The sequence below is a fragment of the Lipophrys pholis genome (genome assembly GCF_963383615.2).
Source record: "Lipophrys pholis genome assembly, chromosome: 13".
NCBI lineage: Eukaryota > Metazoa > Chordata > Actinopteri > Blenniiformes > Blenniidae > Lipophrys > Lipophrys pholis.
In genome coordinates this window covers 20,190,383-20,215,272 of record NC_137632.1, presented here as the reverse complement: position 1 = coordinate 20,215,272, position 24,890 = coordinate 20,190,383, and the positions used below count along the sequence as shown (strand labels likewise).

The 24,890-nt window shown below is 42.5% G+C and overlaps 2 protein-coding genes across 5 annotated transcripts in view; both read left to right on the top strand.

The window, feature by feature from the left end:
• On the top strand, positions 1–5,371 carry tmem177 (transmembrane protein 177). Of its 2 annotated transcripts, XM_080477944.1 has the most exons (4): positions 15–79; positions 1,440–1,627; positions 1,843–2,092; positions 3,113–5,247. In XM_080477944.1, exons 3-4 carry the CDS (start codon positions 1,892–1,894, stop codon positions 3,842–3,844), a joined length of 933 nt encoding a protein of 310 aa, XP_080334070.1. In that variant the 5' UTR covers positions 15–79; positions 1,440–1,627; positions 1,843–1,891; the 3' UTR covers positions 3,845–5,247. The 2 variants fall into 2 exon arrangements, with proteins under 2 accessions (XP_080334069.1, XP_080334070.1); XM_080477943.1 differs by lacking the exon at positions 1,440–1,627 and having other exon boundaries at positions 1–79; positions 3,113–5,371.
• Positions 5,372–8,068: 2,697 nt separating this feature from the next.
• Positions 8,069–24,890, top strand: part of ptpn4a (protein tyrosine phosphatase non-receptor type 4a) — a 76,163-nt gene continuing 59,341 nt past the window's right edge. For 2 of the 3 annotated variants that reach the window (XM_080478857.1, XM_080478858.1), the window contains exon 1: positions 8,073–8,610. The gene's annotated coding sequence lies outside the window, so the exon portion shown is untranslated. Of the gene's footprint in view, positions 8,611–24,890 lie in introns of all 3 variants that reach the window. The other variant, XM_080478856.1, reaches the window with a different exon arrangement.

The following is a 24,890-nucleotide window of genomic DNA, read 5'->3' as shown; positions in this document are numbered from 1 at the left end:
CGGCTGAACGCACTGCTTTACGGCGTCGATCTGTCTTCATGTAACTGAACGACTGTCCTTGTGAAGATGTGCAGAGCATGTGAGTTTTTCTTTCTATCAAAATCGGCGTCCTCCGCCAAATACAAAGCCGAGTAGTGAAGAGGCGGATTCACGAACGCGTGTTTGATTTGTGGATCAGTGAGCTGAGATCACAGTTCTGTCAGACTGTAGTGAAGCTAAATGTGCTAATCTGCACACATCAGCTGCAAACTATGAGCCAAATGACGGTCTGCAGCTTAATATCTCTATTATTAGAGGCTCAAAAGTTTACAAAGGGAAAAAAATAACGAGCCTGGCTACCTAATAGCTAAAACGTGTTTTTTTTTTTTTTTTTTAATAAAACCATTCTTCTCAATAGATTTACCACATGGTTTACTTCAATGAAACCCATGTTCTTATGTTACTTATTACGTGTATATCAAATTTCTAGAGTAAAGTCATGGCCGAAACAGATTCATTTCGAGTCTTACAGTGTGAACAGAAAGAAATGGAATAAACTTTACCATTCAAATCCACCAAATAGAATTGGCTGTGATGCACTCATTTATTATGGCTTCATGCCCTCCATCTATATATCCAAGTCGGTGTGTCAGGGTGTACATGCATACAGCTTGGGGGGGTTTTGGACTGTAGGGGGAAACCAGTGCACCAGGTGGAAACCCACTCACACACGGGGAGAACATGGAATGGCTCCAGCCAGCATTTGAACCCATGACCTCCTTGATGTGATGTGAGAGCGCCACCAACCATCTCCTGTCATTCATATTGATGTAGTTATTTAGTTCAGTGTGACCAGGTACGATGCAGTACCGGTACGAGTGCATTTTTCTGTGTCCAAATGTCTCAAACGACAAGCAAAAGTATACATGAAGGGAAAATATAACATCATAAGACTGAAAGAATCTCATATATTTCAATTAGAAAAGCCAAACACAGGCACTTTTACTTCATTTGTAGTGAACTACAGTAACACGCAGTATGCACGATGGGATCTGGTACATTTCTGTGTGAACCCAGTTTTTTTTTGTGATGGTAATCATACTCAGCCTTATTTGATATTGTTTGAAAAGTTTTACTTTAAAGAAATATGCCTTTATGAGGTCATCGTTTGCTGATGTTGAGCTACAACATTAGCTGTGTTTTTGATATTCTGCACTTTTGTGTATATTAACGGGATGGCCAAAGTATTAGAAACGGCGTACATACATTCCAGCTCTACATCCCCATCACTTCAAACTGCAACGTTTCTGATTTATTTATAGATGAATAAATGTCAATCAATATGTTTGTGAAGACAGAAAATAAGACGGAGCTGATTCAAATGGGATTGTCCATGTGAGCTTAACAAGGTGATTGGCTTTCATGGTATTCAGTAAATACATTGAACTTCACTTTCGCAGCTGTTGGGAGTCGCCAGCTTTCAGCTACACCTTGGGCGACTCACAAGCCCATCACAGGACGAATACATTCACTCACCTTCGGCCCATTGAGAAACACCAATCAAAGTTACGTACATGACTAGATTGTTTAAAGAAGCCAGAGAAAACCAACAGAAACGTACCTGGATTTGAACCGGGACATTCCTGCTGTGAGTTTTCAGTGCTAAACACTGCACCCACATTTACTACGTATATTACTTTATTGTAACTGACTTGTTTTTGTTGGCCCATCTTTCTGTCTGTTTTGGATAAAACAAAGACACAATCCTTGAATCAAACTCTTTCAGGCCTGAATGAAAGAGAATAAATGTGTATTTTCCCATCAGTTGTTAAAGTGTGTTTCTGTTTGTTTAACCTCTTACAGACGTCGCCTACTGAAGCTGTCCACACCGAGCTCACCCATCGAACGGATCATGGCGTCGAGTTTCCTCAAGTACTCCGTTCTCTTTCAGAAGTACCGGACCCCGCTGCTCTTTGCGAGCTGCGGCGGGGTCTTTGCGGCCAACGTTTTCTACCATGTCTTTCCCGATCAGTCGTACCGTCAGCTGTACCAGGCCTGGCACAAAGGACAGCCGGACACCCTGTCAGAAAAACTGGAGAGTGTTTTTCAGCAGGTAGGTTCATGATGGGAGTGTCTATTTTATTTTATTGTTTTACGTTTACTAACATTATGATAACTTTGACAAATCTGTTTATTTATATATGAATGGCTCAGGCCCAATATTCTTCACTGTTCTATTGGTTTTTTCAATCTTGAACTTCTTCAGCCAATCCTTTAATGCTGTTGAATATCAAACTTCTTATCTTTTTCTCAGTCGATGGCTCTACCATGCCCAGGCTGCTTATTTTGTGTGTCTTTAAGGGCTATTTACATAAATGGCTTTAGTCTGATTGCTGAAGGTGGGCAAAGTAGTTCAAGCTCTCTTAGGGGGGCTCGTCACCCACACTTTAAACAGCCCTCATCAAAGACGTGCCTAAAAAGATTAAAGGGAAATTATATTAATAGTACTTTTTTTTTTTTCCCTCTTTAATGAAAACAGTCTTCAAAACACCCAATTGTAACAATAATAATAAAAAAAAAAAAAAAAAAGCAAAATAAAAACATTAAAACATCAGTTACAGGATGAAATATTGAACTGTGTATTATGAGTCTTAAATTCAACGGGAGAGTTGACGCTGCAGATGTAAAGTGGGAGTATCTCCCGCCTCCCTCGAGGCCATTCGCAGTCTCTTCTCTCTCTCTATCCGCCAGACATCCCTCCGCCTGTTTCAGCATGTCGGGAAGCTTTCAGCCGCTGGAACTCGAGTAATTACATGTAGTAGATAGAAATATGTAGAATCGGTATTATTTAGATGATGAGCTATCAAGTACGACGCCCCAGCTTTTCATCTCGGTAGGGAAAACTGAGGAGCTGGCAGTTGTGAGGGAGGGATTCTATTTTGTTGAAGAAAACACCTTTTACCCAGTTTGTGACCTTTAAAAAAAAAAAAAAAAAGCTGCACCTAAACAATAATGTAGATGATGGCGTGTAAAGAATTCATGCAGCCTTATAAGGTTGAAGAAAGACTTACATTAATGTGCACACAGTGCCGACACTACTTGTCGAGTTTGACGTGTGTCTGACTTGTTGTAGGTGTTGAAGGACTATGGTGTTACCACAACCAAGAATTTCTCTGCCTTCGCCTCCTACGGCTTCCACCCGGTTGGCGCTGGTGTCCCGTGGCTTCCAGCCGGGGCCCAGATCGGCATCCCGGCCAACTTCAACAGCTCCACCGACGATCCCAGCGGAATCACCAACCGCACCATTTTCATCAACGGCAAAAAGGTGGACTGGAGCAGCGAGACAGGCGCCGCTCTGACGGAGGCGCTGGTGTTTTCTCGGGAGGCGCAGAAGTTTGCCCTGGCGCGGGAGGTGGCCCGCCTGCAGTCCGGCGGACCCCTGATCAGTGCCTCTGTGGCGCCGCTCTGCCTCGCCGGGGTGTGGGTGTACAGCGCGGTGCTGAAGCAGGTGTTCGGGCTTCACGGCGGGCCCGTGCTGCTCCGCGGGGCCACCAACCTCCTCGCGCTGGGCATCGGCGCCGTCTCCTACTTCCTCGCCTCGGATGCCGTCGGCCAGTGGGTGGAGTGCAGCTCAGATCAGAACGCGGCCAAAGTGTCCCATGACTACGCCAAAGGTGGGGTCGAGTTTTACAACAAAATCCTGACCAGGAATAAGACGCTACGCTCCCTGATGGGGAAGAAAGGAGAGGAGATGTATGCTCCCAGTGGCAACCTGTTCCCGGCTAACATCTTCCAGCTGAAGCACACGCCGTACACGTCCAGGAGGGACGGCATCCTCGCTGTCCTCAAAGAGGAGAAAGTGTGAGCAAGAAGCTCGTCGTGAGGATTAAAAGCTCAGCGAGACATCTGCGGCTGTAATTTACCTCTGAGTGGACTGGTTAAAAACTTTAAAGAATCTCAGTTACACTGAGAGATTCCGTATACTTTTCAACACACATGTGTTGCAGACTGTCTTTAAAAACAAAAAGGAAAGATTGAGATAATAAATCAGCCTTTTGCAGATCTTTAGCAAGGAGGAAATGCATTTGAGGACTCTAATAAAGTATTTTGATGCCTGTGCGTGTGGTGATATGTGTACATTTGAAATGATGAGTGATCAGTAATGAGATGTATGAGATCAGAATAACTTAAAAATGTACTTTTCCTTTAAATATTCTACTTTTATGTCAAAGGTCTGAAAGAAAGAACAACTGTACTGGTGCCTTGCCATTCCTTTCCTTGCATCCAGGAATAGCTGGGAAGTGGGAAAATTCCAGCTTTACCAGTAGGGATAGAATACACTGTGAGATTGGGAATTCCGACTGAGAAAGTGGGAGATTTGAGAGCTGGGAGACAGACATGGCTTTCTTAGGATTTCTTAATGATACACTGTTGAATCTATCTGTATTTGATAATTGAATACAATACAGGAAAAGCTTTAGTGAAAACAATTTGCCTCGCTAACACCGGTTGCTTGTCCCAGAAAAGTCAATCAAATTGATCTTCTAAACACAAATTCATGTAGTTGTTGGCTTGGATGCACACAGAGTAAATTAACTTTCTTCATGATGTTTCAAGCTGGGAAATGGGAGTTTCTAAATGGTATTTTGAACTTTACATAAGCAACAAATGGGAGGCTCAATGCAAAAAGTGGGTTTGTATGGCTGTGTGTGTGTGTTTTTAAAAGCCAAACAAAGCTCTGCAGAAGGCAAGTATCCACATATTGACCAAAATATAGAGACACACATAAAAAGAGGTTATAGATCACTGAAAATATGTAGCAACAGAGCATGAGCACATAGCAGATGGAGGGAAGTATTTAATGATTTTGGTAAATACTATTTCAAGATCAGCTGATTGTAACTACAGTTTAAATAAGATGTGACATGTGTAGATTGAAGGGGAAGACTACAGTTTAGAGACGATAGTAAGGCAGGTGTGGAGGTTCACGGATGCAGTGAGAGAGTACTGGAGGTCAATATTACGCCCCCTAAGCCTTGCAAATTATAAGAAATTATGATTCATTCATATTCATGGGCACTAACCGGGTATTAATTTGTGATGAGAGGTTGAATAATAGTGGGTCATGTTTGAACTTCTAAAATTGAATATATAAATTGATGCCAAAGATTATATGAATGTATGTTTTATGCATTTAATTTTATAGGTGAGGGGTATCAAATAGCACAACAGGATATTAAACCTTGACATTAAACTGATTTTGGAAGGATTTGAGTCATTTTGACTGGTTTATTCATCTGTGGTGACATTTTATAGAAATATGCTATTTCAATTTGTTCTTTTAACAAACAAAAATAAATCCCAATTACTTTCCACCAAAGAAGAAATCCTCAATAATGTGGGTTGTTTTCATCATTTAACATGTTATATAAAATTGATTTGGTATTATTTTCCAAAATGAAAGAAAGTATTTTTTTTTATTGTGCTAGAGCAGATTGCTCAAGACTCACTGAGATTAAATTAGTAGCTGTACAGTATTGTCATTGGAGTTTTGACCTTAATTTCTACATGTTCACATGCTCAACTGGATACTTTGTAACCGCCTGCAGAGAAATAAGAACACCCTCATTTATCTTTTCCCCTCAGTGGAAGGCAGAATAGAAATAGAAAACAAAACCTGATCGGAGAGAAATAGATGTATTTGACTGCTATTGAAATTTAATTTAATTGTACAGAGCAGAAATCCCAAACTGGTGCATGCAGAGAACTTTCCTATTAGTGATGATAATATTGGCTTTGTAATGGTTTGTTTCTTATATTTGACCGAACGGGACAAGATGAAATTGTGACTCACTATACCATCTGGTGGCACAAGCTGGTATTACAAGACGCATTATTTCAATAACTTCAATCATCATCTTCATAACATAAGACCTAAAGATCTTTCAGATGGCATCATATATGCTAATTCCTGTTATACTACCTTTTTTTTTTTTTTTTTAATGTTTGTTATTCACTATGTGAAGCAAAACAGTATGTCATGCTCTCCGAAGACTTGACATTTCCGTGGCCCGAACTAAACTGTTAAATCTTAACAACCTAATTATGCGTCATGGCGCCTCTGAATTCATTGCATAGCCCTCACATTACCGTAGGTCATCTGTCTGCGTATTAACAAGACTCAAGATAAGCTCCTTTAATTACATTAGCAATCTTCCACCCTATGGACTGAGCTAAAGATAGCGGTTTATAATTAATAGCGACAGATAGACATGCACAGGCACTTTGTTGCATGTTTTTTTCATTGAGAGACAAGCCCTGAAATTAGCTACAAAAATCTGTCACTGTTGGGTGGATGGTGTTAAAGCTCAATGACATGGCATGTTGTGGTGAAATCCAGACATCAGAACACGAACTGCAGCAGATTGTGTGGGCTTGAAAAGATGTGTTTGAGAAAAGATAAAAGCTGTTCTAAATAATCCTGCTGTCAATTCAAGTCGTGCTTCACAAGAGGTTGAGATACAGCTGAGGGGTGTTTGAAGGATGTAGGCAAAAATAAGCTTTGAATTTCTAGTGCAGTCCATCACTTCATAGACAACAAAGCATCGTTTTTGGAACAGGCTCATGAACAACACTGGGCTTATTGTCTTCATCTCGTCCTCTGCTTCACTGGCTTCACTTCATTGTGCAGAAGACTCTTCAAGGGACACAATGGTCCATTGTTTGATACGTTGCGTTTCTTTTTGAGCCACTTGATGTCAGTACAGTCCATGTTACAAGCCTAAACGCCTCAGCCAGGCAAACTCACAGTGCTCTTGTAGGACACTGTAGATCCATTCAGCAGTGAGAGGTAAGGTTTAATGGGAATGATAAATCTTAGATTATCTTACATCTTAGACTTTGTTTCTCAATGAGAAAGTCACAAGTTCTTAAATTCAGACACTTGATTAGAATTTTTAAAATGAAATAAAGGTTGAAAATGGATTTGAATTTGCGTGCTCGCATCATTTTGTTAAGTTTTTCTTTTCTTGGGCGAGTGAGTGGGGGGGGGGGGGGGGGGGGTGGGGGGGGAGTCCGTCTTTTTTACATTCAAAAAATCATCTCATTATTCCAAAAAGGTTAAGGTTTTTGGTCAAATTTCAATGGAAATTGGAGTTTGGATATATGCCACCTCCTGGCATGTCTCTTATGTAGGATAAATTTGTGCAATCGAGAAAAAGAAATTGCGAGCATTAGCACTTAGCTGTAAGAGCTACAGAAAAACCTTATTAAAGCCTTGTTTTGTGGTTTAAGTGGAATCTACACATCGTGCAGGTGAATTTCTCAGTAAAAAAAAAAGCAGATTTCAGAGTTTTTAAATCATTTTAACCCATCCATCAAAATATGTCCTGGGAAAGCTCTGTAGTTGTTCATGTCATGACAGGAGCCATGCAACTGAGAATACCTTCAGCAACCCTGCCTCACCGTGAAAAAAGCAGGGTGTCTCTTTTTGCTGCAGACTCCTGAGGTCCTCGGGAAAAGGTTTACTGAGTGTTCCCAGAGTGAGACTCAAACAGGTGAAGTTTAGGAAGTTCAGGAAGTTTAGTTCAGGAAGTTCAGGACGTTTGTTCCACAGGTGAGGGGTCCTGCACCCCTGTGGAACAAACTTCCCGAACACCTGAGAGCTGCTAACACACTCACTGCTTTTAAACCAGGCCTTAAAACCTTGTTTAAGCTTTCCAATAAAAAAAAAGAAAAGAAATGTACTTATTTTATTACCTGTATCCTAATAAAGTTTGATAAAGTATTTGATATATTTGTGTGCATCTGTTTTCCCTTAAAATGTGAACCATATTGCAATAATTCTGCTGTAAAAATGTTAAAAAAAAAGTCTTGTATTGATTGACTGGCATGTTTTTGAGGTGGAAATATGTGAAACATCCACCAGTTTTCCGCTTTTATCTGCGCGCACTGTAAAAGTGCAGGAATGCGTCTTGAGGCCACCTGGGTGCGCTCAATAACAAACAGCGCGCCTCCCGGTGGGAAGCCCCGCCCCCTCCTGAGCGTGCGCTTTGCGCCATTACGTCGGCGCACCGCGCTGCTGCGCTGCCAGCAGACAGGCAGGCGGGCAGAGAGAGCAGCTGCAGAGGCAGAGAGAGACAGACAGATCCGCGGACGGGCTCCTGGTGGGAAAGTCACAGACGCAACGTTTGAATCGTGTTCTGACGGCCACTTTCTTTCTCACGTCCAACCCTTTGTGCCGATTGTAGTATTTTTTTTTAATTTCTTTTTATTTTCACGCATGCGTGGGATTATATTTCTCAAATCTCCCGACCTGAAATGACTGCTGCCCGCCGCGTCTAGCCGATGCTTCCTGCGGGGGCTCCTGTCCTGTGGATTATCCGTCGTCGCCGAGCCAGTCGCAGGGTCGAGCCCGGTGGAGGCCCCGCTCCGCCGGGTGGATGTGTGAGGCAGCGCCGGGCGTCCCAGTGCTGATGAAGACGCTGATAGTGATGATGCTCAGGTTTCATCGGCAGCGGGCGAACTGATCTTGGATGTTTGGGCTATTTAGCCCCGCGCACAAACCATTTCCTCCCACGGCAAAAGATTCTTATTCTTAAAAACTGGACCCCCCTGGAGCGGTTTATGACGGTAAGAAAAGACGCTCGCTCGCGCACAGGCCACCAGCTGACGCTTGCTAGCTAGCTTAGCGCTGTCACTTTTATCCAAGTTGCTCCCAAGCCCAGCTTAAACGGCCAATTCCGACAAATACCGCGAATATGACACCTCTAGTTTTTCCTCAATGGCGCCCCATTGAGCATTGCTTTGCTTCAAGTATATATGTTTAGGAAAACAAGCATTTTATCCCCCTTGTGTAGCCTGCTTGTTGGCTAGCTGTCTCTTAGCTCATTCAATATCTCGAAGCTTCACTTCAACGTCGCTGCGAAACGGGGGATAATCCAATTAATATGCATCCGAGGGTTTATTACGCCAATAAAACTTCGCTCTGTGGACTCGACTGGTGCAGATATGCAGTTAAAGTGGGTCGTCAGGGGCTCATTCATTTGACAGTATACAATGAGCCCTTTAATGACGAGTTCAGTAGAAGCGGTGCAGCGTCGCTTTAACATCGGATATATTTATATGCATCCATCATTTGATAGCTGTTAATGGCTGATCATTGTGTGGCTCGCGTCCGGGGTCGGTGATGTTGTTTATTTCATTCTGCACAGAGCTGCATGTGGGATCCGCTCATTCATTGCTCAGCTGTGGGAGATGTCACAGAGGAAGCTGGTTATTGGGATCCTGCTTTAAAAAAAAAAAAATCTTCCTTGATTTAATTGTTTTTCTGTGTGACAGAAGCAGTATGCATGGAGACAAAGCTGATAATTATGCGGCGTTAAGTAATGGATGAGAGCTGTGATGAGGCGTCCTCTTTTTTTTCCTTTCTCGATGACGTAATCCTCCACCGTCCGTGCCACATCTTTTGGGTCGCAGTCGGTTCCTCCGCTGCCTGCTGCTCGCCAGTCTGCTGCCTGCAGCTCCCATCATATGCATCATGCTCCGTCCTCTTCATCTCGCCTCTTGTCTCTTCCATCCCCACCTCCTCCCCTCCTCCTCCTCCTCTTCCTCCTCCCCCTCTTTGCTTTATCTCAACTGCAAAATGACATTAGAGCCATGGCACACATCGCTTCCTGAATGGGATCTCAGCATCAGGAGCAAACTGAGGGAAGTGTGAATGAATCCCTGTAGCCGTGTTCACCAAAACAACATAACCCCTCCATAAAATGTGTGGCTCCGAGAGATCTCCAATATTGGTGGCCCACCACACACTCCTCAACTAACCATTCTCATTCCAACTTTTCTGCAAAGCCCTAAACAGATCTTCACTAATGTTGGCACTTCGTTTTGACCTGGATGTAAGTGGGAATCCTTGTCTGACGCCGATGATTGCTGGTCGTCTTGGGAATTAGGCCTGTCATACAGCATATTTTAAATTGGGACATCATCCCAGGCAGTTGATTGCTGTTATGACATGCCCATTAGTTATACCGAGGATTATTTCGCGATACTATACGAGAGAAGTATTTTCAGACATTGGGGTTATCTAAATGATACAATCTTGAACGTTGATATAAGTATACATTACATGAAATCAGCCTAGATCCTGTGGCCCTTACTTGGATAAAGTGAGTATAGCTGCATAGACACAAAAACAATAAATACCTCTTTTTGATGGCTTGGCAAAGTATTAAAACAAAAGTGTTAATATGCTGACTATTGAATACTGATTGCATTTTTACCACAGGTTATGATTTCCCACAGCAGAACTAAACTACCTTCAGACTTTTGAGAAATTCTCCAGTCCACCCAATGTGTTCTGACCAGTTTGCTCTTTTGCCCATTATTTGTATTTATGCTGGCTATCTTTTGTACATTTACCATAGATTAAAGAAGTGTCTTTTTATAACTTCTTCAGTGATGCAACTTTGACTGTGTTCTTACCAAGCGCAGCTTGCAAGATGTCATAATTGGTTCCTTGTAAATGTGCAATTATGTTTTTTGAGAATAATTTCCCATTGAAACCAACAAAAGCCTGGGGACGCTGTGTAAATGGACTTTGAGCTGTGCCATATGAAAGACAGTACAGACCAGTATTGAGGTTTCTTCTTTTTTTTAAAGCACCACCCTTCAGTCATACAAGGGATCCCTTTTCTTTTGGTGCATGAAACATATGGTGAGAGCAAAGAGCAAATGACTAAATAAGATGGAGCAAAGTGTCTCGCCATGAAATAAAAATGCCCTCTTGCTGTCTTTATTTTTATGCACATGATATATTCATAAATGAGGTGCTTTGGAGGAATCCTAGGTTGAACTTGAAATATGCTTTACGCAGCTCTGAAGAAGTCCCGACTTTTAAGGGTGGATGGACTCAGCTGGTGAAGATTAAATCGCCCCTGGCAGCAGGACACGCTTTACTTGGCCCAGCGCACCTGGATGTGCCATCCATGTGCTGTACAACATGTGAGGTGGAGAGAAAGGGGGGCGGGGGTGGACAGGTGGGACACAGGTGTGGCAAGGGTAATTGGGAGAGATGGGACTTACTAGCACAGGGCGAAAGGGGGGCTCCCCGAGGAGCAGAATCAGAGTCCAGGAGTCTCACCACATCCCCAGACAACTGGTTTAAATTTAACTGTGGAAATGATCCAGAGGCAAATTGTGATTTAATCCCCTCCTGTGTGTCTGAATTTACTGAATCAAACTCTGAATCTCATTGTGTGGCGTTCTACCAGAGCAGCTGTGGCTCAGTTGGTAGTGGTTGTGAGTGTGATTCCCCATCTGGTCATTTAGGATTATTAATTTGACATTTTATCTATTTGTGGTCCCAAAATGTCTTTCTATTCAGCTTCAATTCACTTCATTTTAGTAATTGTTCTTAGACTCTGACTGTCAACTGTGAAGAGGATGCGTAGGAATGACGGCCTCCTGGTTCAACATCATAAACTGGCCCCGCATAGCAGAGTGGCCAAAGGTCAGCCATTGTTTGTGCCTCTTTGAAAACGCTGAGATGTGTATACACTGTGGGATGGGCCGAGAGCGCAGCACGTTGAACATTGTGTGTTTGAGGATCTTTCGTTATATAGCAAGCCAATGCTCATGCAGAATCTGTTGGAATCCACGCGGGAAGGTCTTAATATTGAGCTTCTGCCTGTTTGACCCCATATCCCTCTGGCTTTTCTTCTATTCTCGTTGCGTTTTACTCAATTCTCTTCTCTCACCCCTGTCCCCGCTATCTCTGTCTGGCACCTTACGAGCTGGTGTTGGTGTTGGAGAGGACACGCCCTCCCTCTCAGCGTTGTGCCCAGTCGTGCTGACAGCTTAGTATTGGTGTTAACCAACAGTGTTGGTGAGCACAGTGCATGCTGGGTGCTGCAGGCCAGATACATGATCAGGCTTTGTCGATGCTAGCTTTGCATATCCTACATTAGATTTGGATTTGTTGCCAAAAATACCACAAATAGACCCCAAGAGCAAACATTCACCACCATTTTCCAGTTTGCATTCCTGTAACTACTTGCTTACTCACTTTCAATCTAGTGCTACTAAGTGGACTACTCTTGAAGCCGTGCCCAAATTAGTCACTCACTTGCGGATTTGCAGTGTATTCAATGTAAACTGTGTCAACGTGCTTTGGAGCTCGGGTGCAAAACCCTAAGCTTGTGTCTTTAGTTTTAAAGATGGTGGCATTACAAAGGGGTCAAATTCTCCAAAGAATGTGTTTTGCCAAAAAAAGTCATCACTTCAGCTTCTTAGATGATCAATATTTTAATGGGTTGTTCTACATTGAGAAATGTATTAAAGTTTTAAAATATTTGGCCCTCAGATACATATTTTTAGTTGTGGCTTGCTGAAAATGGGACTTAAAACGCCAGTCATTTTCTGGAAATGTGGTCGTAGATTATGAACAATTCGGTGTATGTTTAAAATACATTAACATTACTAATGGATTCATTTAATTGCAGTTTGAAGATGTATGACTAAGGCCACCAAAACATACACGATACAAGTCAACTTTATAGCATAGTGATAAACAAAAGCAACATTAAGGACGTTGCATGATGGCCTAATAGATTAAGAAAAACTAAGATGGAATTTGAACGATGTTTATGATGAGGTTCTCCGTCTGAGATTGAGACGGCCTCCTGTGACCTCCGCTGACGGGCCTGTCAAAGAACAGCCTGTTCATGTTTAACCAAGAGATCCAGCTGTCTGTTCCTTTCTGACCCTTTCGAAAGCTCACAGTCCTGCTTGCAGTTGGGAAACATTGTAAGCTTAGCCATTGCTGGCTAGAGTTCGACCCTTCCAAGTTGCAGTTGCTGCACATATGCAAGTTTATTCCCAACATGTTGTGGATGTATGAAGCCAGAAGCAACAAAATGATTATGGTAGCTTTCTACCATTACAGTCATCATTGTCCTGAGCTGCAGCTCTCTTCGTGTGTCTTGACTGGCAGATCTTATCCACCCCAGCCAAACATCCATTCACGCAGATATCAAGCCAGATTGCGCTCAGAAACATGGCTAGTCAGTGGTCTGTTGCCGGGGCGGACATGGCACAACTTTTGAGCGGGAAGTGTTTCCCAAGCTCCAAACACAGCTGTGTTTATTCGACGCAAGATACTACGGCTGCAGGATGCCAAGAGGAAGGTGCACTGACAGATCCCGACTTCCAAATGGAAAGCGAGAGGTGCCATGTTGGCAGTGACATATTTTGGTCCTGATTTGCTGCAAAGATTGATTGTCAAATGTGGGACATGTCTGACAGGCTTTTAGCATCTTTTCACAGTACCATCCAGGGGTATAGGAGAAGATTCCTGTTTTTTTTTTTTTTTTTTTTGCTGTCTCTTTAAATGGCTTTGCAATAAAAAGCTGACATTTTTTTGTGGCAATTAGAAATATTTGGTAAATCTTTATAGATAGTCTCTATTGGTTCCACATGTGGTTTTCCAGTAAAGCTCATTATGTGATATTAAAAATAAATTCAGTTCCGAAGGTCTGTTTTTTTTTTTTTTTTTTTTTTTTTTTTTTTTACCGGCCATCTATTTCTATGTATTTCTTCACATCAGTAATTATAAGGGAAGAAAATAGATACAAGAGTCATCAATTTGACCCTCAGATTTTTCATACCGCCCCTGAAGCTCGCTTAAAGCCCCCAGGAGATGCCCACACCACTGTTTGAAAACCACAGTTATGAACAAAGCAATAAATGATTAATCAGGGTAAAAATCCTTGTATTCATTATTAATGAAAACGATCATTAGTTGCTGTGCCGGTGCTTTGAACGCACCGTGGGAAGTCTTACGAACAGACACCAAAGTCTTTGTTTGTTCTGTCACTCCACATTCAGGAATAATCTTTCTCTCACTTGAAATTCATTTCACAGTCTCAGTCGATTTCTTTTTTTTTTTTTTTTTTTTTTAACTTCTTATAAAAGGACAAAAGCTAAAAATAACGTCAACTTTGAGCAATATTGAAGGAAAATGCTGTTTTCACCATAAACTCAACATCTTCATCAAACCAAATGAGCAGGAGTTTATTAAAGCCATTAGGTTTTTTTTTCCCCTGAAATTCTTACTTCTGTTTTGTAAAGAATAAGTTTTACGATTAAAACCCACTTCGTCAGCAGAAAGAGTGACTCATCATGTGTTGGATGAAAATACTGGTTCCCCTGACTCATGGTAGTCACTGCGCTCTAAATTTAGCTCTTATGCTGGATTTCTTCATTTTTTTTAAGGCAACTTAAACCACAGAAATTCTGGCACCCAATGTTTGTTCCCCAGTTTTATACACAGTTATTGTGTACATGCCTAAAGCACTTTAAAAGTACTGGTGATCTCCAGTTGACCCTGTACCTGCACTCCTCCAACTCTTGGTTCACTCCTGGCTCATGTGATTTGATTTACTCAATATCTGGTTTTGCTAATTAGTCTGCCATTACCACATAGCAGAATGAAACCAGTCAGTTTGATGTGTTATTTAATCGTTTCAGGTTCAAACTCGTTTGTGGAGTAACAGTAACAAGAAAGCAGACGTTTTCTATTGCCTGGGTTGAAGTAACTATTAAACGCAGCTTCTGAGTAAACGTCCAGTGCAGTGCCAGCTCTGAGCGGTGAGAGTGGAGGAAAGAGCATCACTATTGACCCCACAAACACTTTTCCACCATCTATTTATTTCCTGAAACGATGGCTGTATTTGGATGGCTGCGTTCACAACCATCCTCAATAAAACACACACACACACACACACACACAAAAAAAATAAAAAATCCAACAAATTGACGTTTTAGCTGACTCAGTTATTGTCCACGCTAGATTTGAAACATTTGACCAAGCATGTAAACAGACAGGAAATTGGATGCTTGATCACAGTGGCGTAGAGGACAAAACATTTCTTGTCTTTGCAATTGTGATGGTACTGTTATCGTCTGAGAGCTTGGGTCATACTCAAGTTGAACCGAGTACTCAAGAGTACCAGCTCTCTTGCAATCCAAAGATAATGGATGGTGATCAAACCAAACCTGCTCGGTATGAGCACATCAGGAAGCGCTTTCTTACAACTTACGACCTTATCGCTGATGCTCCCGTTGAATGTGGAGCGATAACATGGTCACTCGTGATTTTTCAGCCGACTTCACTGTGTGCCGGGCAGCAGATACATAGAAGCATCTGAATTCAGATAAGGTCTTACTCTCGGTTTGATCCAAAGCCAAAGTCAGAGTCCGTCTATGTGAAGCCCGCCTGGGGTTCTCTGTGGCTATCACACTGTATCATCAGATCACACCAGTCAGGACTATGAAAGGACAGCTCTTTTTGTTCCCCTCTGGGAGCAGGAAGATAAGCATGGCTCATCAAAAGTCTCTCTCAGAGGAGCATAAAATAAAGGAATAAGGTCATTTGAGGATTTGGATTTGGAACGGAGCTGGCATACGAATCAAAAAGAAAGTTGTGAAAAACTGCCTGTTTATTGGATTGAAAGGTTTTCTGTTAAATTCACTCCTGACTTGTAATGTGTAGGAATCAGATGTCAGAATGTCGTGTTTTCAGTGGACCAACGACGGAATGACTCAAAGCATTCTCATTCATCAAGAGGACTTTTTCCTTTCCTGTTTAGCACACAGCACTGTCGGCCTTGGCAACATAAAGAGTGGCTCGAGGTATCTGTTGTAATTCATCATCCTTTATCGGCCCCATTGTGAGTCACTTGTGTGTTCTAACCTAGTTTCTGCAAAACGCACATCTAGATTATGCCAACAGAGCTCGGAGATAAAGCTAGCTAGATTAAAGTGTTATGGCTGTGCGATGTGCAGGGGTGGTCAGATTAAGAGCAGGCTACGCAAAGACATCAGGGGATTAACACATTATTTATGATCGCTGGCTTGAGAGGAATAGGGAGTGAAAAATGAGTTTAACAGGAGGGGTCACCTGACTAATGCCATTAGAGTACGGTGTAAAGTGTGAAGCACTGCTCGGTGTTGGGATGTAGTCACTGAAATAGAAGATTCCTCTGCGGCCCCACCCCCACCTTTACGCTCCTCAGGTATGCGAGTACAGCTGGCATCTTCTGTACTCCGCGGCGCGTGTTTTGGCTTGTCCTTAACTTTGCTACCATTCCTCCTATTCTCCACTGAAATGACATCAAGTTCTCGAAGTGTTGACACGTACACACGCTCTGTTTAGAGAAGGTGTGCCTCGATCTGCTCAGCAAAAAGTTGTAGACCCTTTTGCCACGTGTTCTTTTTAACCTGAAGCTTGTGCAACCTGAGCTGTGTGTGTGTGTGTGTGTGTGTGTGTGTGTGTGTGTGTGTGTGTGTGTGTGTGTGTGTGTGTGTGTGTGTGTGTGTGTGTGTGTGTGTGTGTGTGTGTGTGTGTGTGTGTGTGTGTGTGTGTGTGTGTGTGTGTGTGTGTGTGTGTGTGTGTGTGTGTGTGTGTGTGTGTGTGTGTGTGTGTGTGTGTGTGTGTGTGTGTGTGTGTGTGTGTGTGTGTGTGTGTGTGTGTGTGTGTGTGTGTGTGTGTGTGTTGGCTTCAGATCTCCAGGTCTGCCTTTGAAACAGCTGCTTAAAGAGCCCTGAATACTCCAGGAGGTCAGAGGACACAGTTGCTTAAGAACAGTGGCCAGGGCCAGAAATGGAAGGAGCAGATCTGTTAGACTGTGGCATTGAAAGCCTCATTGTTTTTTTTGTTTTTTTTTTTCCTGTGGTTAAAAGTTGTGTCTGTCCCGTCACGTTAAATAGAAAAATGGCGAGCTGGATGTCTGACCCTGGTTGCAGCGTCTTGTCTTTTTCCAGACATGCCCCATGCGTTTCTTTTTGTGTGCCACTTGACGGGATTATTTCTAGAACATCAACAGTTTACATGGTTAAACCCAGTTTTATCCACTGCTTGTTTTTCTTGGAGATTTGCGGAGGGAAGTGCAAAGCGATTTCCCATCCAACTCAAACAAGGACGCAGAGAGCAGCCTGAAAACGCAGGACATCACCTCTGCTGTTTTTATTTCATTCCGCTTCCGCTCCCTTCCCTCCCTCCCACCTCCTCCTCCTGACCACTCATTTTATTCGGCTTTTTGTGAGCAAATTTCCCGCTTTCAACCCGCAGAGGTGCGTCAAAAAGTAGATGTGAAAACGCTGTTGCTGTGCGTGCGAGGAAGTGGAGCGTCGGGTGAGAGGGAAACGGCAGACGACACGCACACGCAGCGTCGCGCTCTCTCGCTGACATCTGGGCCCGCCCCAACATCACTCAACTTGAACTCACAGCCTGAGGATAGGAATAGTACTCTCCTCCAAGACAGGTTTTTCAGTGTACATGAAAGCACCACCAACCACTGTCGCATTTCACAGCGATTGAGGCATTGCAACTCAAACGTGTTCACTTTTCTTTATTTTTCCCTTTTAATGTAAAAGCTGAACACCAGTGAGTGAGCTATAGAGAGGCTGTGTATGTGTGGGCTGTCAGTGAAATCAATGTATAGAGGGAGGCCCCATATTCAGATGTTTTTAACTATTTATTGTCTGAAATTTGGCTGGAAGTTCTTAATGAAGTCAAACATAATTTTATAGGTCTATTTTATGCTTCCAAGCTCTTGTAAAGCACCTTGAATTACCTCTGTGAACGGTGCTCTATAAAACAAGTATGTATCTAGTTGAACGAAGATTGTACGTTGACTTTATTTACTTAACAGATTGAAATGAAGCCATTCCAGAAATCTTCTGTTCGACCCCCCACCCCCTGCAGTCTTAATCTCAGATAAAAGTTGAGCTAACCCTATTAAGCCGTTGTGAGTAATTTTCATGACCACATAGCTAGAAACCCTCCTCAACTTCCTGTAACGGCTTGAGCTTGTAGTTACAGAAGCTTTGGATCAATTTCAACTATTCATCAGAAAAATCTCCCAAATTTAACAAGTGTTCTTGCTCCTCTGACTCAATGTGGTTATTCAGATGTTTCCTGTTCTAAGATTAGCTGTTAGTGTCAAATTCCTATTTTCTGGAGAGTTTTTACCACAGTTCAAGCTGTATGTTTTGGATCCCAGTGTATTTTTATCCACTGAATAACTACATTGGATTGAGTACTGAGCCATATTCTCCACTGAACTATACTCAACCTTGTGCCTTCTGTCTGGATACAAACACGAAGAACTCTCTACGTCTACTGGGGCTGTTGAACTGGATTCTCATGCATTGCTAAGTGAAACCGAAGAAACTCACACTATAGTGTTTTTTTTTCTTTCAGTCCAGACGGCTCAGGAAAACCTTTTTGCAGATCCTGTGATAGTTCGGGATCCCGCTAGCTGTTTGTACTCTTTTTGTTGCAGCTCTGTTTTCATCAGTGGCTGCTCAACAAGGCCACGGGGCAGTTATCACCAAAAGTTTTCTGAGGAGCTGCTGAGTCAGCCTTCTGTGAAACATAAAGGTCGTACGTGTAGCGACAGGGAACGTTCCACACGCAACTCTCTGCAGCTCCATTTCAACCAAAGAAGCTCTTGTTGCTGGAGAGATTGAATGGGCGTATTGTGAGCTCCAATTGCTCTGTCAGTGTAATGTATAGACTGTACTGTGCAGCTTTCTAACTGTAAATTCAATACACAACAATGTTGTTAGTCATTGTTACTGCTCTAAAGCACACTTTGGTGTTATTTATGTCCTCTCAGTTTGTCTGTTTTTCAATCACTCCCTTCTCCATTTGCTCATCACGTACTGTGTTTCCACTTCAGCGTTTTTCTGTATTTGTCTGTCATTTGCAGCAATTCTCAGGGGGAAGAAACATATTGCATGAAGTGATTTTGCACCATCAGGTCCTCTGCGTGTGTGCGCGTGCGCTTATATACAGTAGCTGTGTGTGTAGAATGAAAGCGAGCAAAATGGACAGCCATACCCTGAGAGGAATCGGTGTGTGTATGTGTGTGGTTGTTCCAGAGATGAGAGCAAGAGGACAGGGACAACATGAGTGTGTGTGTGTGAGAGAGGGGGAGAGAAAGAAGCAGGCTCGCTCGCTGCTATTTTCTGGGGCAGGCCATCAGGCTGCGAGGCAGCAGGGAGGGATAATAACAGAAGCTGTTACATTCTTGTGGTTTCTCTGATTTCAGACTGAGGCAGGGGAGCTGGCTCTGGCTGACTCACGGCCTGCTTTCTCCCTCCATCAGCCGCCGCGCCGGTATGGAAGCCACTCCGAGAGGACAATACGTGACATTTCTCGGAGGCTTTAATCGAGGAGACATTAATTACAAGAGTGTAAATCTGCGTGTGTATTTCAACACGTCTTGCCCAAGCAGAACCCTAACAACTGATTAACACCGGCTAAGCTTCCACTGTAAGCAGCGGGGGTTATTTCACTTTTACAGTCTGTTAGCTCAGGTTTTCTCCTTGGAACAAGGCGTGTTTTAGCTGCTGAAGTCGTGGATATTCTTGGGTATTAGACTGTGTATCTGAGTTGGACCACTCATGTCTCCACTCCATTCCAGCGCATTGATTTGTAAGGGAGCTGTATAATTGTTATGCATGCCCTTCATCGATCAACAACAACAATCTAGACAAAGCGAGCCATGCATGCACGTTGAAAGTGGATTGGATGTCACTGAGTTGATGTTTCATTGAAGCAAAGTGATGAAACAAACATTGTGAGAGCTTTCGAATCTGTCTACATCAGTGGTGTCTAAACTGAGGTCAAGGACCCCCATGGGGGGTCACCAGAGACCAGAAGGGGGGAGGGGGGGTGCCTGCTATTCCGTTTTCAAAATTCGATTTGCACATGTCAAAGAGAGCCAGACATGAAAAACTGCTCTTTGCTTTCACTATGAAAATTCCTGCCTTTGCATGGTTGGAGTGGGTGTGTCCACCATCTTTTGGCTTCACTGTAACGTTTTAGCAAATGAGAAATCAGACATGATATCCATGCGCTTTATCTAAACATCACGGTCCCACAGAAGTATCAAGAGGACTGAAAATGTGTCGAGGACGCAGCTTGACAAAAGACATTATCTAATTTGATAGAAAAGTCAGAGAGTCATTCGAAGGAAAGAGCTTTTAAGAGTAAATTTACAGAAGATACAGACCGAGCCAGCCTGAAGTTGTTGCTGAGACTGGAACAGAGGGCCAAAGTGTGCTGGATTATTGAATTCTGTCTAAGAAATGGGATTAGTAATTGTAAAGGCTCGCTTGTTGAAACAAAACGTATGCTTCTAATAATTAAAGTTCTACAAACTTCAAGGAATGATTTCAGCTCATATCTGCTTTTTTCTTGTTGTGGATCAGCATGTTTGGAAATGATCTCTCGGGGCACGAAGAGAACAGATGGGGAACGCAATTTGCCCCTTTGGTCCCGAGTTGCTAAAGTTTGACTTAGAGGGTTGAAACATTTGTCATGTACTGAAGTATAGTTCCACCTGAGCAAGTTTTGAAATGATACCGAGGTATTGATCTCAGTAAATATGAACTTATTGGTATTTCAACAGAATTGTACAAAACGTTTGTGTTTTCACAAAACGTTCAGACAAGCTGGATAGCGAGATCAGTAACAACTGGTGTAAGTTTAGAGAAAGGCGTGAACATAGTCCAGTTCCATTTCCCTTCGGCCCTTGAAGTGAATTATGTTTCATGGGTTTATTTAAGCCCACCTTGAGCTAAGAGGTTGCTCTAATCTTCTTTTGTCAGATCAGATTATTGCAGAACTGCCTGAAAGGAGGTGTGTTTAGCTCAGACCAAAGCTGCAGGTGAGCTGATGCTCACCCACTCCGATCACAGTCCAGCAAATGTGCTTTTGGCTGCTGCTTCGTCTTCAGTCCAGAACAACACTTTCCTGATTGGATCTGAATCCCTACTCTGACCGTACATAAACAGTACATCAGGTTGAGCTGCGCTCGAAATAAAACTTGATTATAAAAAAGAAAGCAGCCTGCTGTTTGCAGATTACTATCATCTGTTTGAGTTTAGCTGTTTGTTTTTACACAAGCATGCGCCGCAGTGTTTTGAATGAAACACACTGCGGCTTAAACAGACATTAATCGAAACCCAAATTTCTCCCTCAATACTTCGGCTCATGCAAAGAAAGGGGTGGAGAGGATGGCATCAAATTGCTGGCTCAGTATTTTTCACCAGCAGCGAGCTTTTATTTTCTACAGCGTGGCAAGATTGCACAGGCTCTGAGGTGACTGTCAGGTGGGCCCACGCTTTCCTGTTTTGGCCCTGTTTACCGACCACAATGTGTTCCACCCACCTCCATCTCTTCATCTTACCTCTGAATGCGAGCAGTGGTAGAGAGACATCCCCTAACACCTCTCCCACACACATGCCTCGTGTTGTACATGAGATATATTACACATTGAAACAAACTTTCTAATCATCAGCTCTTCGGGTCACCCTTTCACCTCGAATGATCCGAAATGCAGAGGGGTCTTTGGCTGTTGACCTGTGGAGTTTGGGAATATCTCAACCACATTGACAGTATCTAAGTTCATCCATTTTAGAGTTGCATCATCTGTCGGTTTAGTACCCGGGTGCTTACCGTATTATTACACATCCTCAAACGTGGCATGAAAAGCAACATGGTCCACCACAGACTTGTGGGATTTGTTTATATGAGAAGGGTTAAATGAGGACAGTAAATGTACACTAACCCCAAACCCAGTTCCTTTAAGTCGGAATTCAGAGTTTTTATTGTTACAGCTATTGCACTGGAATGACGCCATTATTTCACACACATTGGAAACCAAATGTTCGAGCCCAAGGAGTCTTAAGTTTACTGTTTGTTTCTTGGAGATTACAGTTAAAGTAACAATGACCACAAAGACATTTAAAAAAAAAAAGCTGGAGTGGGAATTATGAGGAGCTCAAGTTTTCTAAACACGCACTGAGCAGAATAGCATTCATCAGCGTGTTCTTTAAAAAAAAAATTAAATAAAATTGGCTCACACCAAGTCTTCCCCTTCTAGCATTTTCCCGCTAGGGGTTGCCACATTGGATGATCATCTGCCGATACTCTGCTGACTTTGAGAGGAATTCTTTAAGACACCCTAGACGCAAATTTCTGTGACGTGCCAAATTCTGAGAAATGAAATGTTTTTACACGCAGCTGTATGCTGTAAAATTGAATGAGACGCCGCTTGAGAGGAGGTTTTTGGACAGTGATGTGGAATTAAAGGTTAAGACAACAAAAATAACGTTCCCCACAGATGGCGAGGATGACGAAGATGACGTGGAACGTGACTGACGTCTCTGGTCTGAAACAAGCTTTGTTTCACTGCAACATTTTGTCAAATCGGAGAACTGCAGCTTTTCTTGGCGAACAGAAAGGCTGTCATATTGTGACGAATGAAATGTTTAAGAATCAGGTAGTGCATGCATAGAACTCTCACGTTGTGCACCTGAAGCTTTACATGGGCAAGTGAGTACTAACATCAATATTCTATTATCTATATGCACAAGATCTGAAGAGAATCCGCTGAATGTTACCTTCTGGGACCAGGATGCTTTTTATTCTTCCACATAAGAAATTTATCTGTTGAAACTGTTGGTGCTTTTTTCTTGTTGTGTTCAAGCATGTAATTTGTATCCATCAGTATCGTTTGAAGGGGATTCTTTCCCGCTCCAAATCTGTCAAGTAGAGATCAATTTTTTATTTGCATTTTTGGTCACACGGTACCAGAGGCAAGAGAAGCTTCCCCTTCCTCTCTTGTTCCTTTGATGTTGTGGGTTTACATTCAGCCTTCAATTTATATCTCTGTCTGGCAGTTGTGTAATAATGCAAATGTGTTTGCCCATGTTGAATTCTCATAACCTGCCGTGCTTCAGTAGTCAGAGGGAGGAATCGTGAGTTGAACTACTTTCTATGTCCTGTGCTGCCGATTGTGACATTTAACTGTTTCTGGTTCCTTCTGTGCACCACTTTTTGTAATTTTGTCCCTTTCAATTGGTCGTTGAAAACCCATTGTTGAAACTAGTTAGGCAAATCCATGAATGTCTTTGAAGTGGCCGACCTTTCGGAGATGGCACAATGTTGATAATTTAGTCACATTTTAGTACAACTTTGATCGACTGCGTGAGGCGCAGAGTTCCCAGGAAAAGAACTTGTTGCGTTGTCTCTGAAGGGCCGATCATGAAAAGTCTTTTCCTCGTATTCTGTCATCAACTACCTACAGCCTCTCTCTCATTTTAAATGCCAACTCTAGTCTAATTCTGTTTCTCAGCAATGAGCGAGACTAGAATATCCCTTGCTTCTTAGAAACCAGGCTTGATGTGTGTGTGTGTGTGTGTGTGTGTGCGCGCGCGCGCGCATGTGTGCGAAGGCAGACCGGTAATGAAGAGATGGTTTGAAATGTGATGAGATGAGTTCCGATTGGTTCAGTGTTTGAGTATCACGACCTCAACAGCTTCGGCTTCTAAGAATAGGAATGCAGGGTCACAGTGAGTGTGCAGGAGATTAAGTGAATCATGTAGTTGCCATTACTTTGTCACATGCCATCTTTTACTCAGAGACGGATCTTTTCAGTTCCGTGTTGCGAATAGATCATGATTCATTAGATCCATTTCAAGCTAAGTCTGACTTTGAGGTGTCACATGTGGCGCTAGTTGCCTCAGTGCTTATTTGCAGATAAAGTCCGGAAGTTATCTTGGGAACTGTTCTCTTTTTGATGTGTGGACGAGTGAGTTCTCCGTTTTATTTGATCATGGTTTGGCTTGTTCAGTTTAAAAGCGTCAGGAATTCTGGTTTCATTTCTGTATCTGCTTTATTAATACTGTGACTTTATCAACATGCTCAGTTCACAGAGAACTTTATGTTGATATACCAAGTCTCTAAACAAGCCATTCAGACTTCATTAAATGTTTTCTCATTTATCATCTATAGTCTGATGAAATTAATTTGGCTTTCACTTTGGCCCATGTTCCATACCTTCAAGAAAACTCTTGATGGGGTTATTAGTAAAAACTAATTATACAAAACTACTTTCGTCAGTCTTTGAAACCATCAATGTGAAACTAAGCTCAGCACTTAGCAATGCTCGTTTTTACATTCGGCAGACTCAATCAAGTATTGTGCATCTTCAACTCTGGACAAAGTTGCTACTGACTGAATGACACGTGCTCATGCTTGATTTTTATCCACGGCTTCTTTAAACTGTGTTAGTCAACCAGTTTTTTAGTGTTATTCAGCATTAAAATTGTAAATAGAAAATCCCAAGATATTATAATCCTGTAACTACTATAAACTCGCTACACTTTCAAACTGGCACCTAAATGTCTTTGAGTGAGTTCTGAGAAATGGGCCCATAGTAGTGATTACATGGCTTTAATTTATTTTTTCACTTTGAAAATTGAGCAAATCTGTGACCGACTGTAGTGTTCTGACTTGGCGGGGGGAAAAAATGGTACACTCAGTTTTATATTCAAGAATTCCCTCTTTGCACTGTAGACAAAGTGTGAATACACTGGTGCATTCATGAGTTTAAGCTGCTTTCACCTGATCTAAGTGAGCACAAGACCAGGGTGATTAATTTGCTGTAATTCCATTCATATTTTCCTCACTCACAACTCGGCATGGGTTCAAGAAAGATCAGCTGCCTGGACTTTAAACTGCTTCACTACTGACTCTGTCATGTGTTTGGTGATGGAGCAATGTAGACAAACACATGCTGCTCGTGAATGAATGTTACTGTGGTGCGGTTGGAGGAAGCACGTTCTCATTCAGAAAATGATATGAGCATTTAAAGTATTGTGAAAGATTCTGCTCTGACATTGTCCATCTACTCAAGCATGTGCAGAAGAATTGTTTACTTCGGCTGTGGTGCGCATACGCAGTAACAGCGTTTCAAAGAAAATGGCTTTTTCCACCGCTTAGATGGAGCATCTTCAAAAAAAAAAAAAAATTGCGTTTTCAGTAAACGGAC

What these genes read in the sequence shown, in the direction of transcription:
- tmem177 (XM_080477943.1), top strand. Translation starts at nt 1,892, where the DNA reads ATGGCGTCGAGTTTCCTCAAGTACTCCGTTCTCTTTCAGAAGTACCGG. An exon ending in TGGAGAGTGTTTTTCAGCAG is followed by an intron (nt 2,093 to 3,112) that starts GTAGGTTCATGA and finishes GACTTGTTGTAG; the next exon opens with GTGTTGAAGGACTATGGTGT.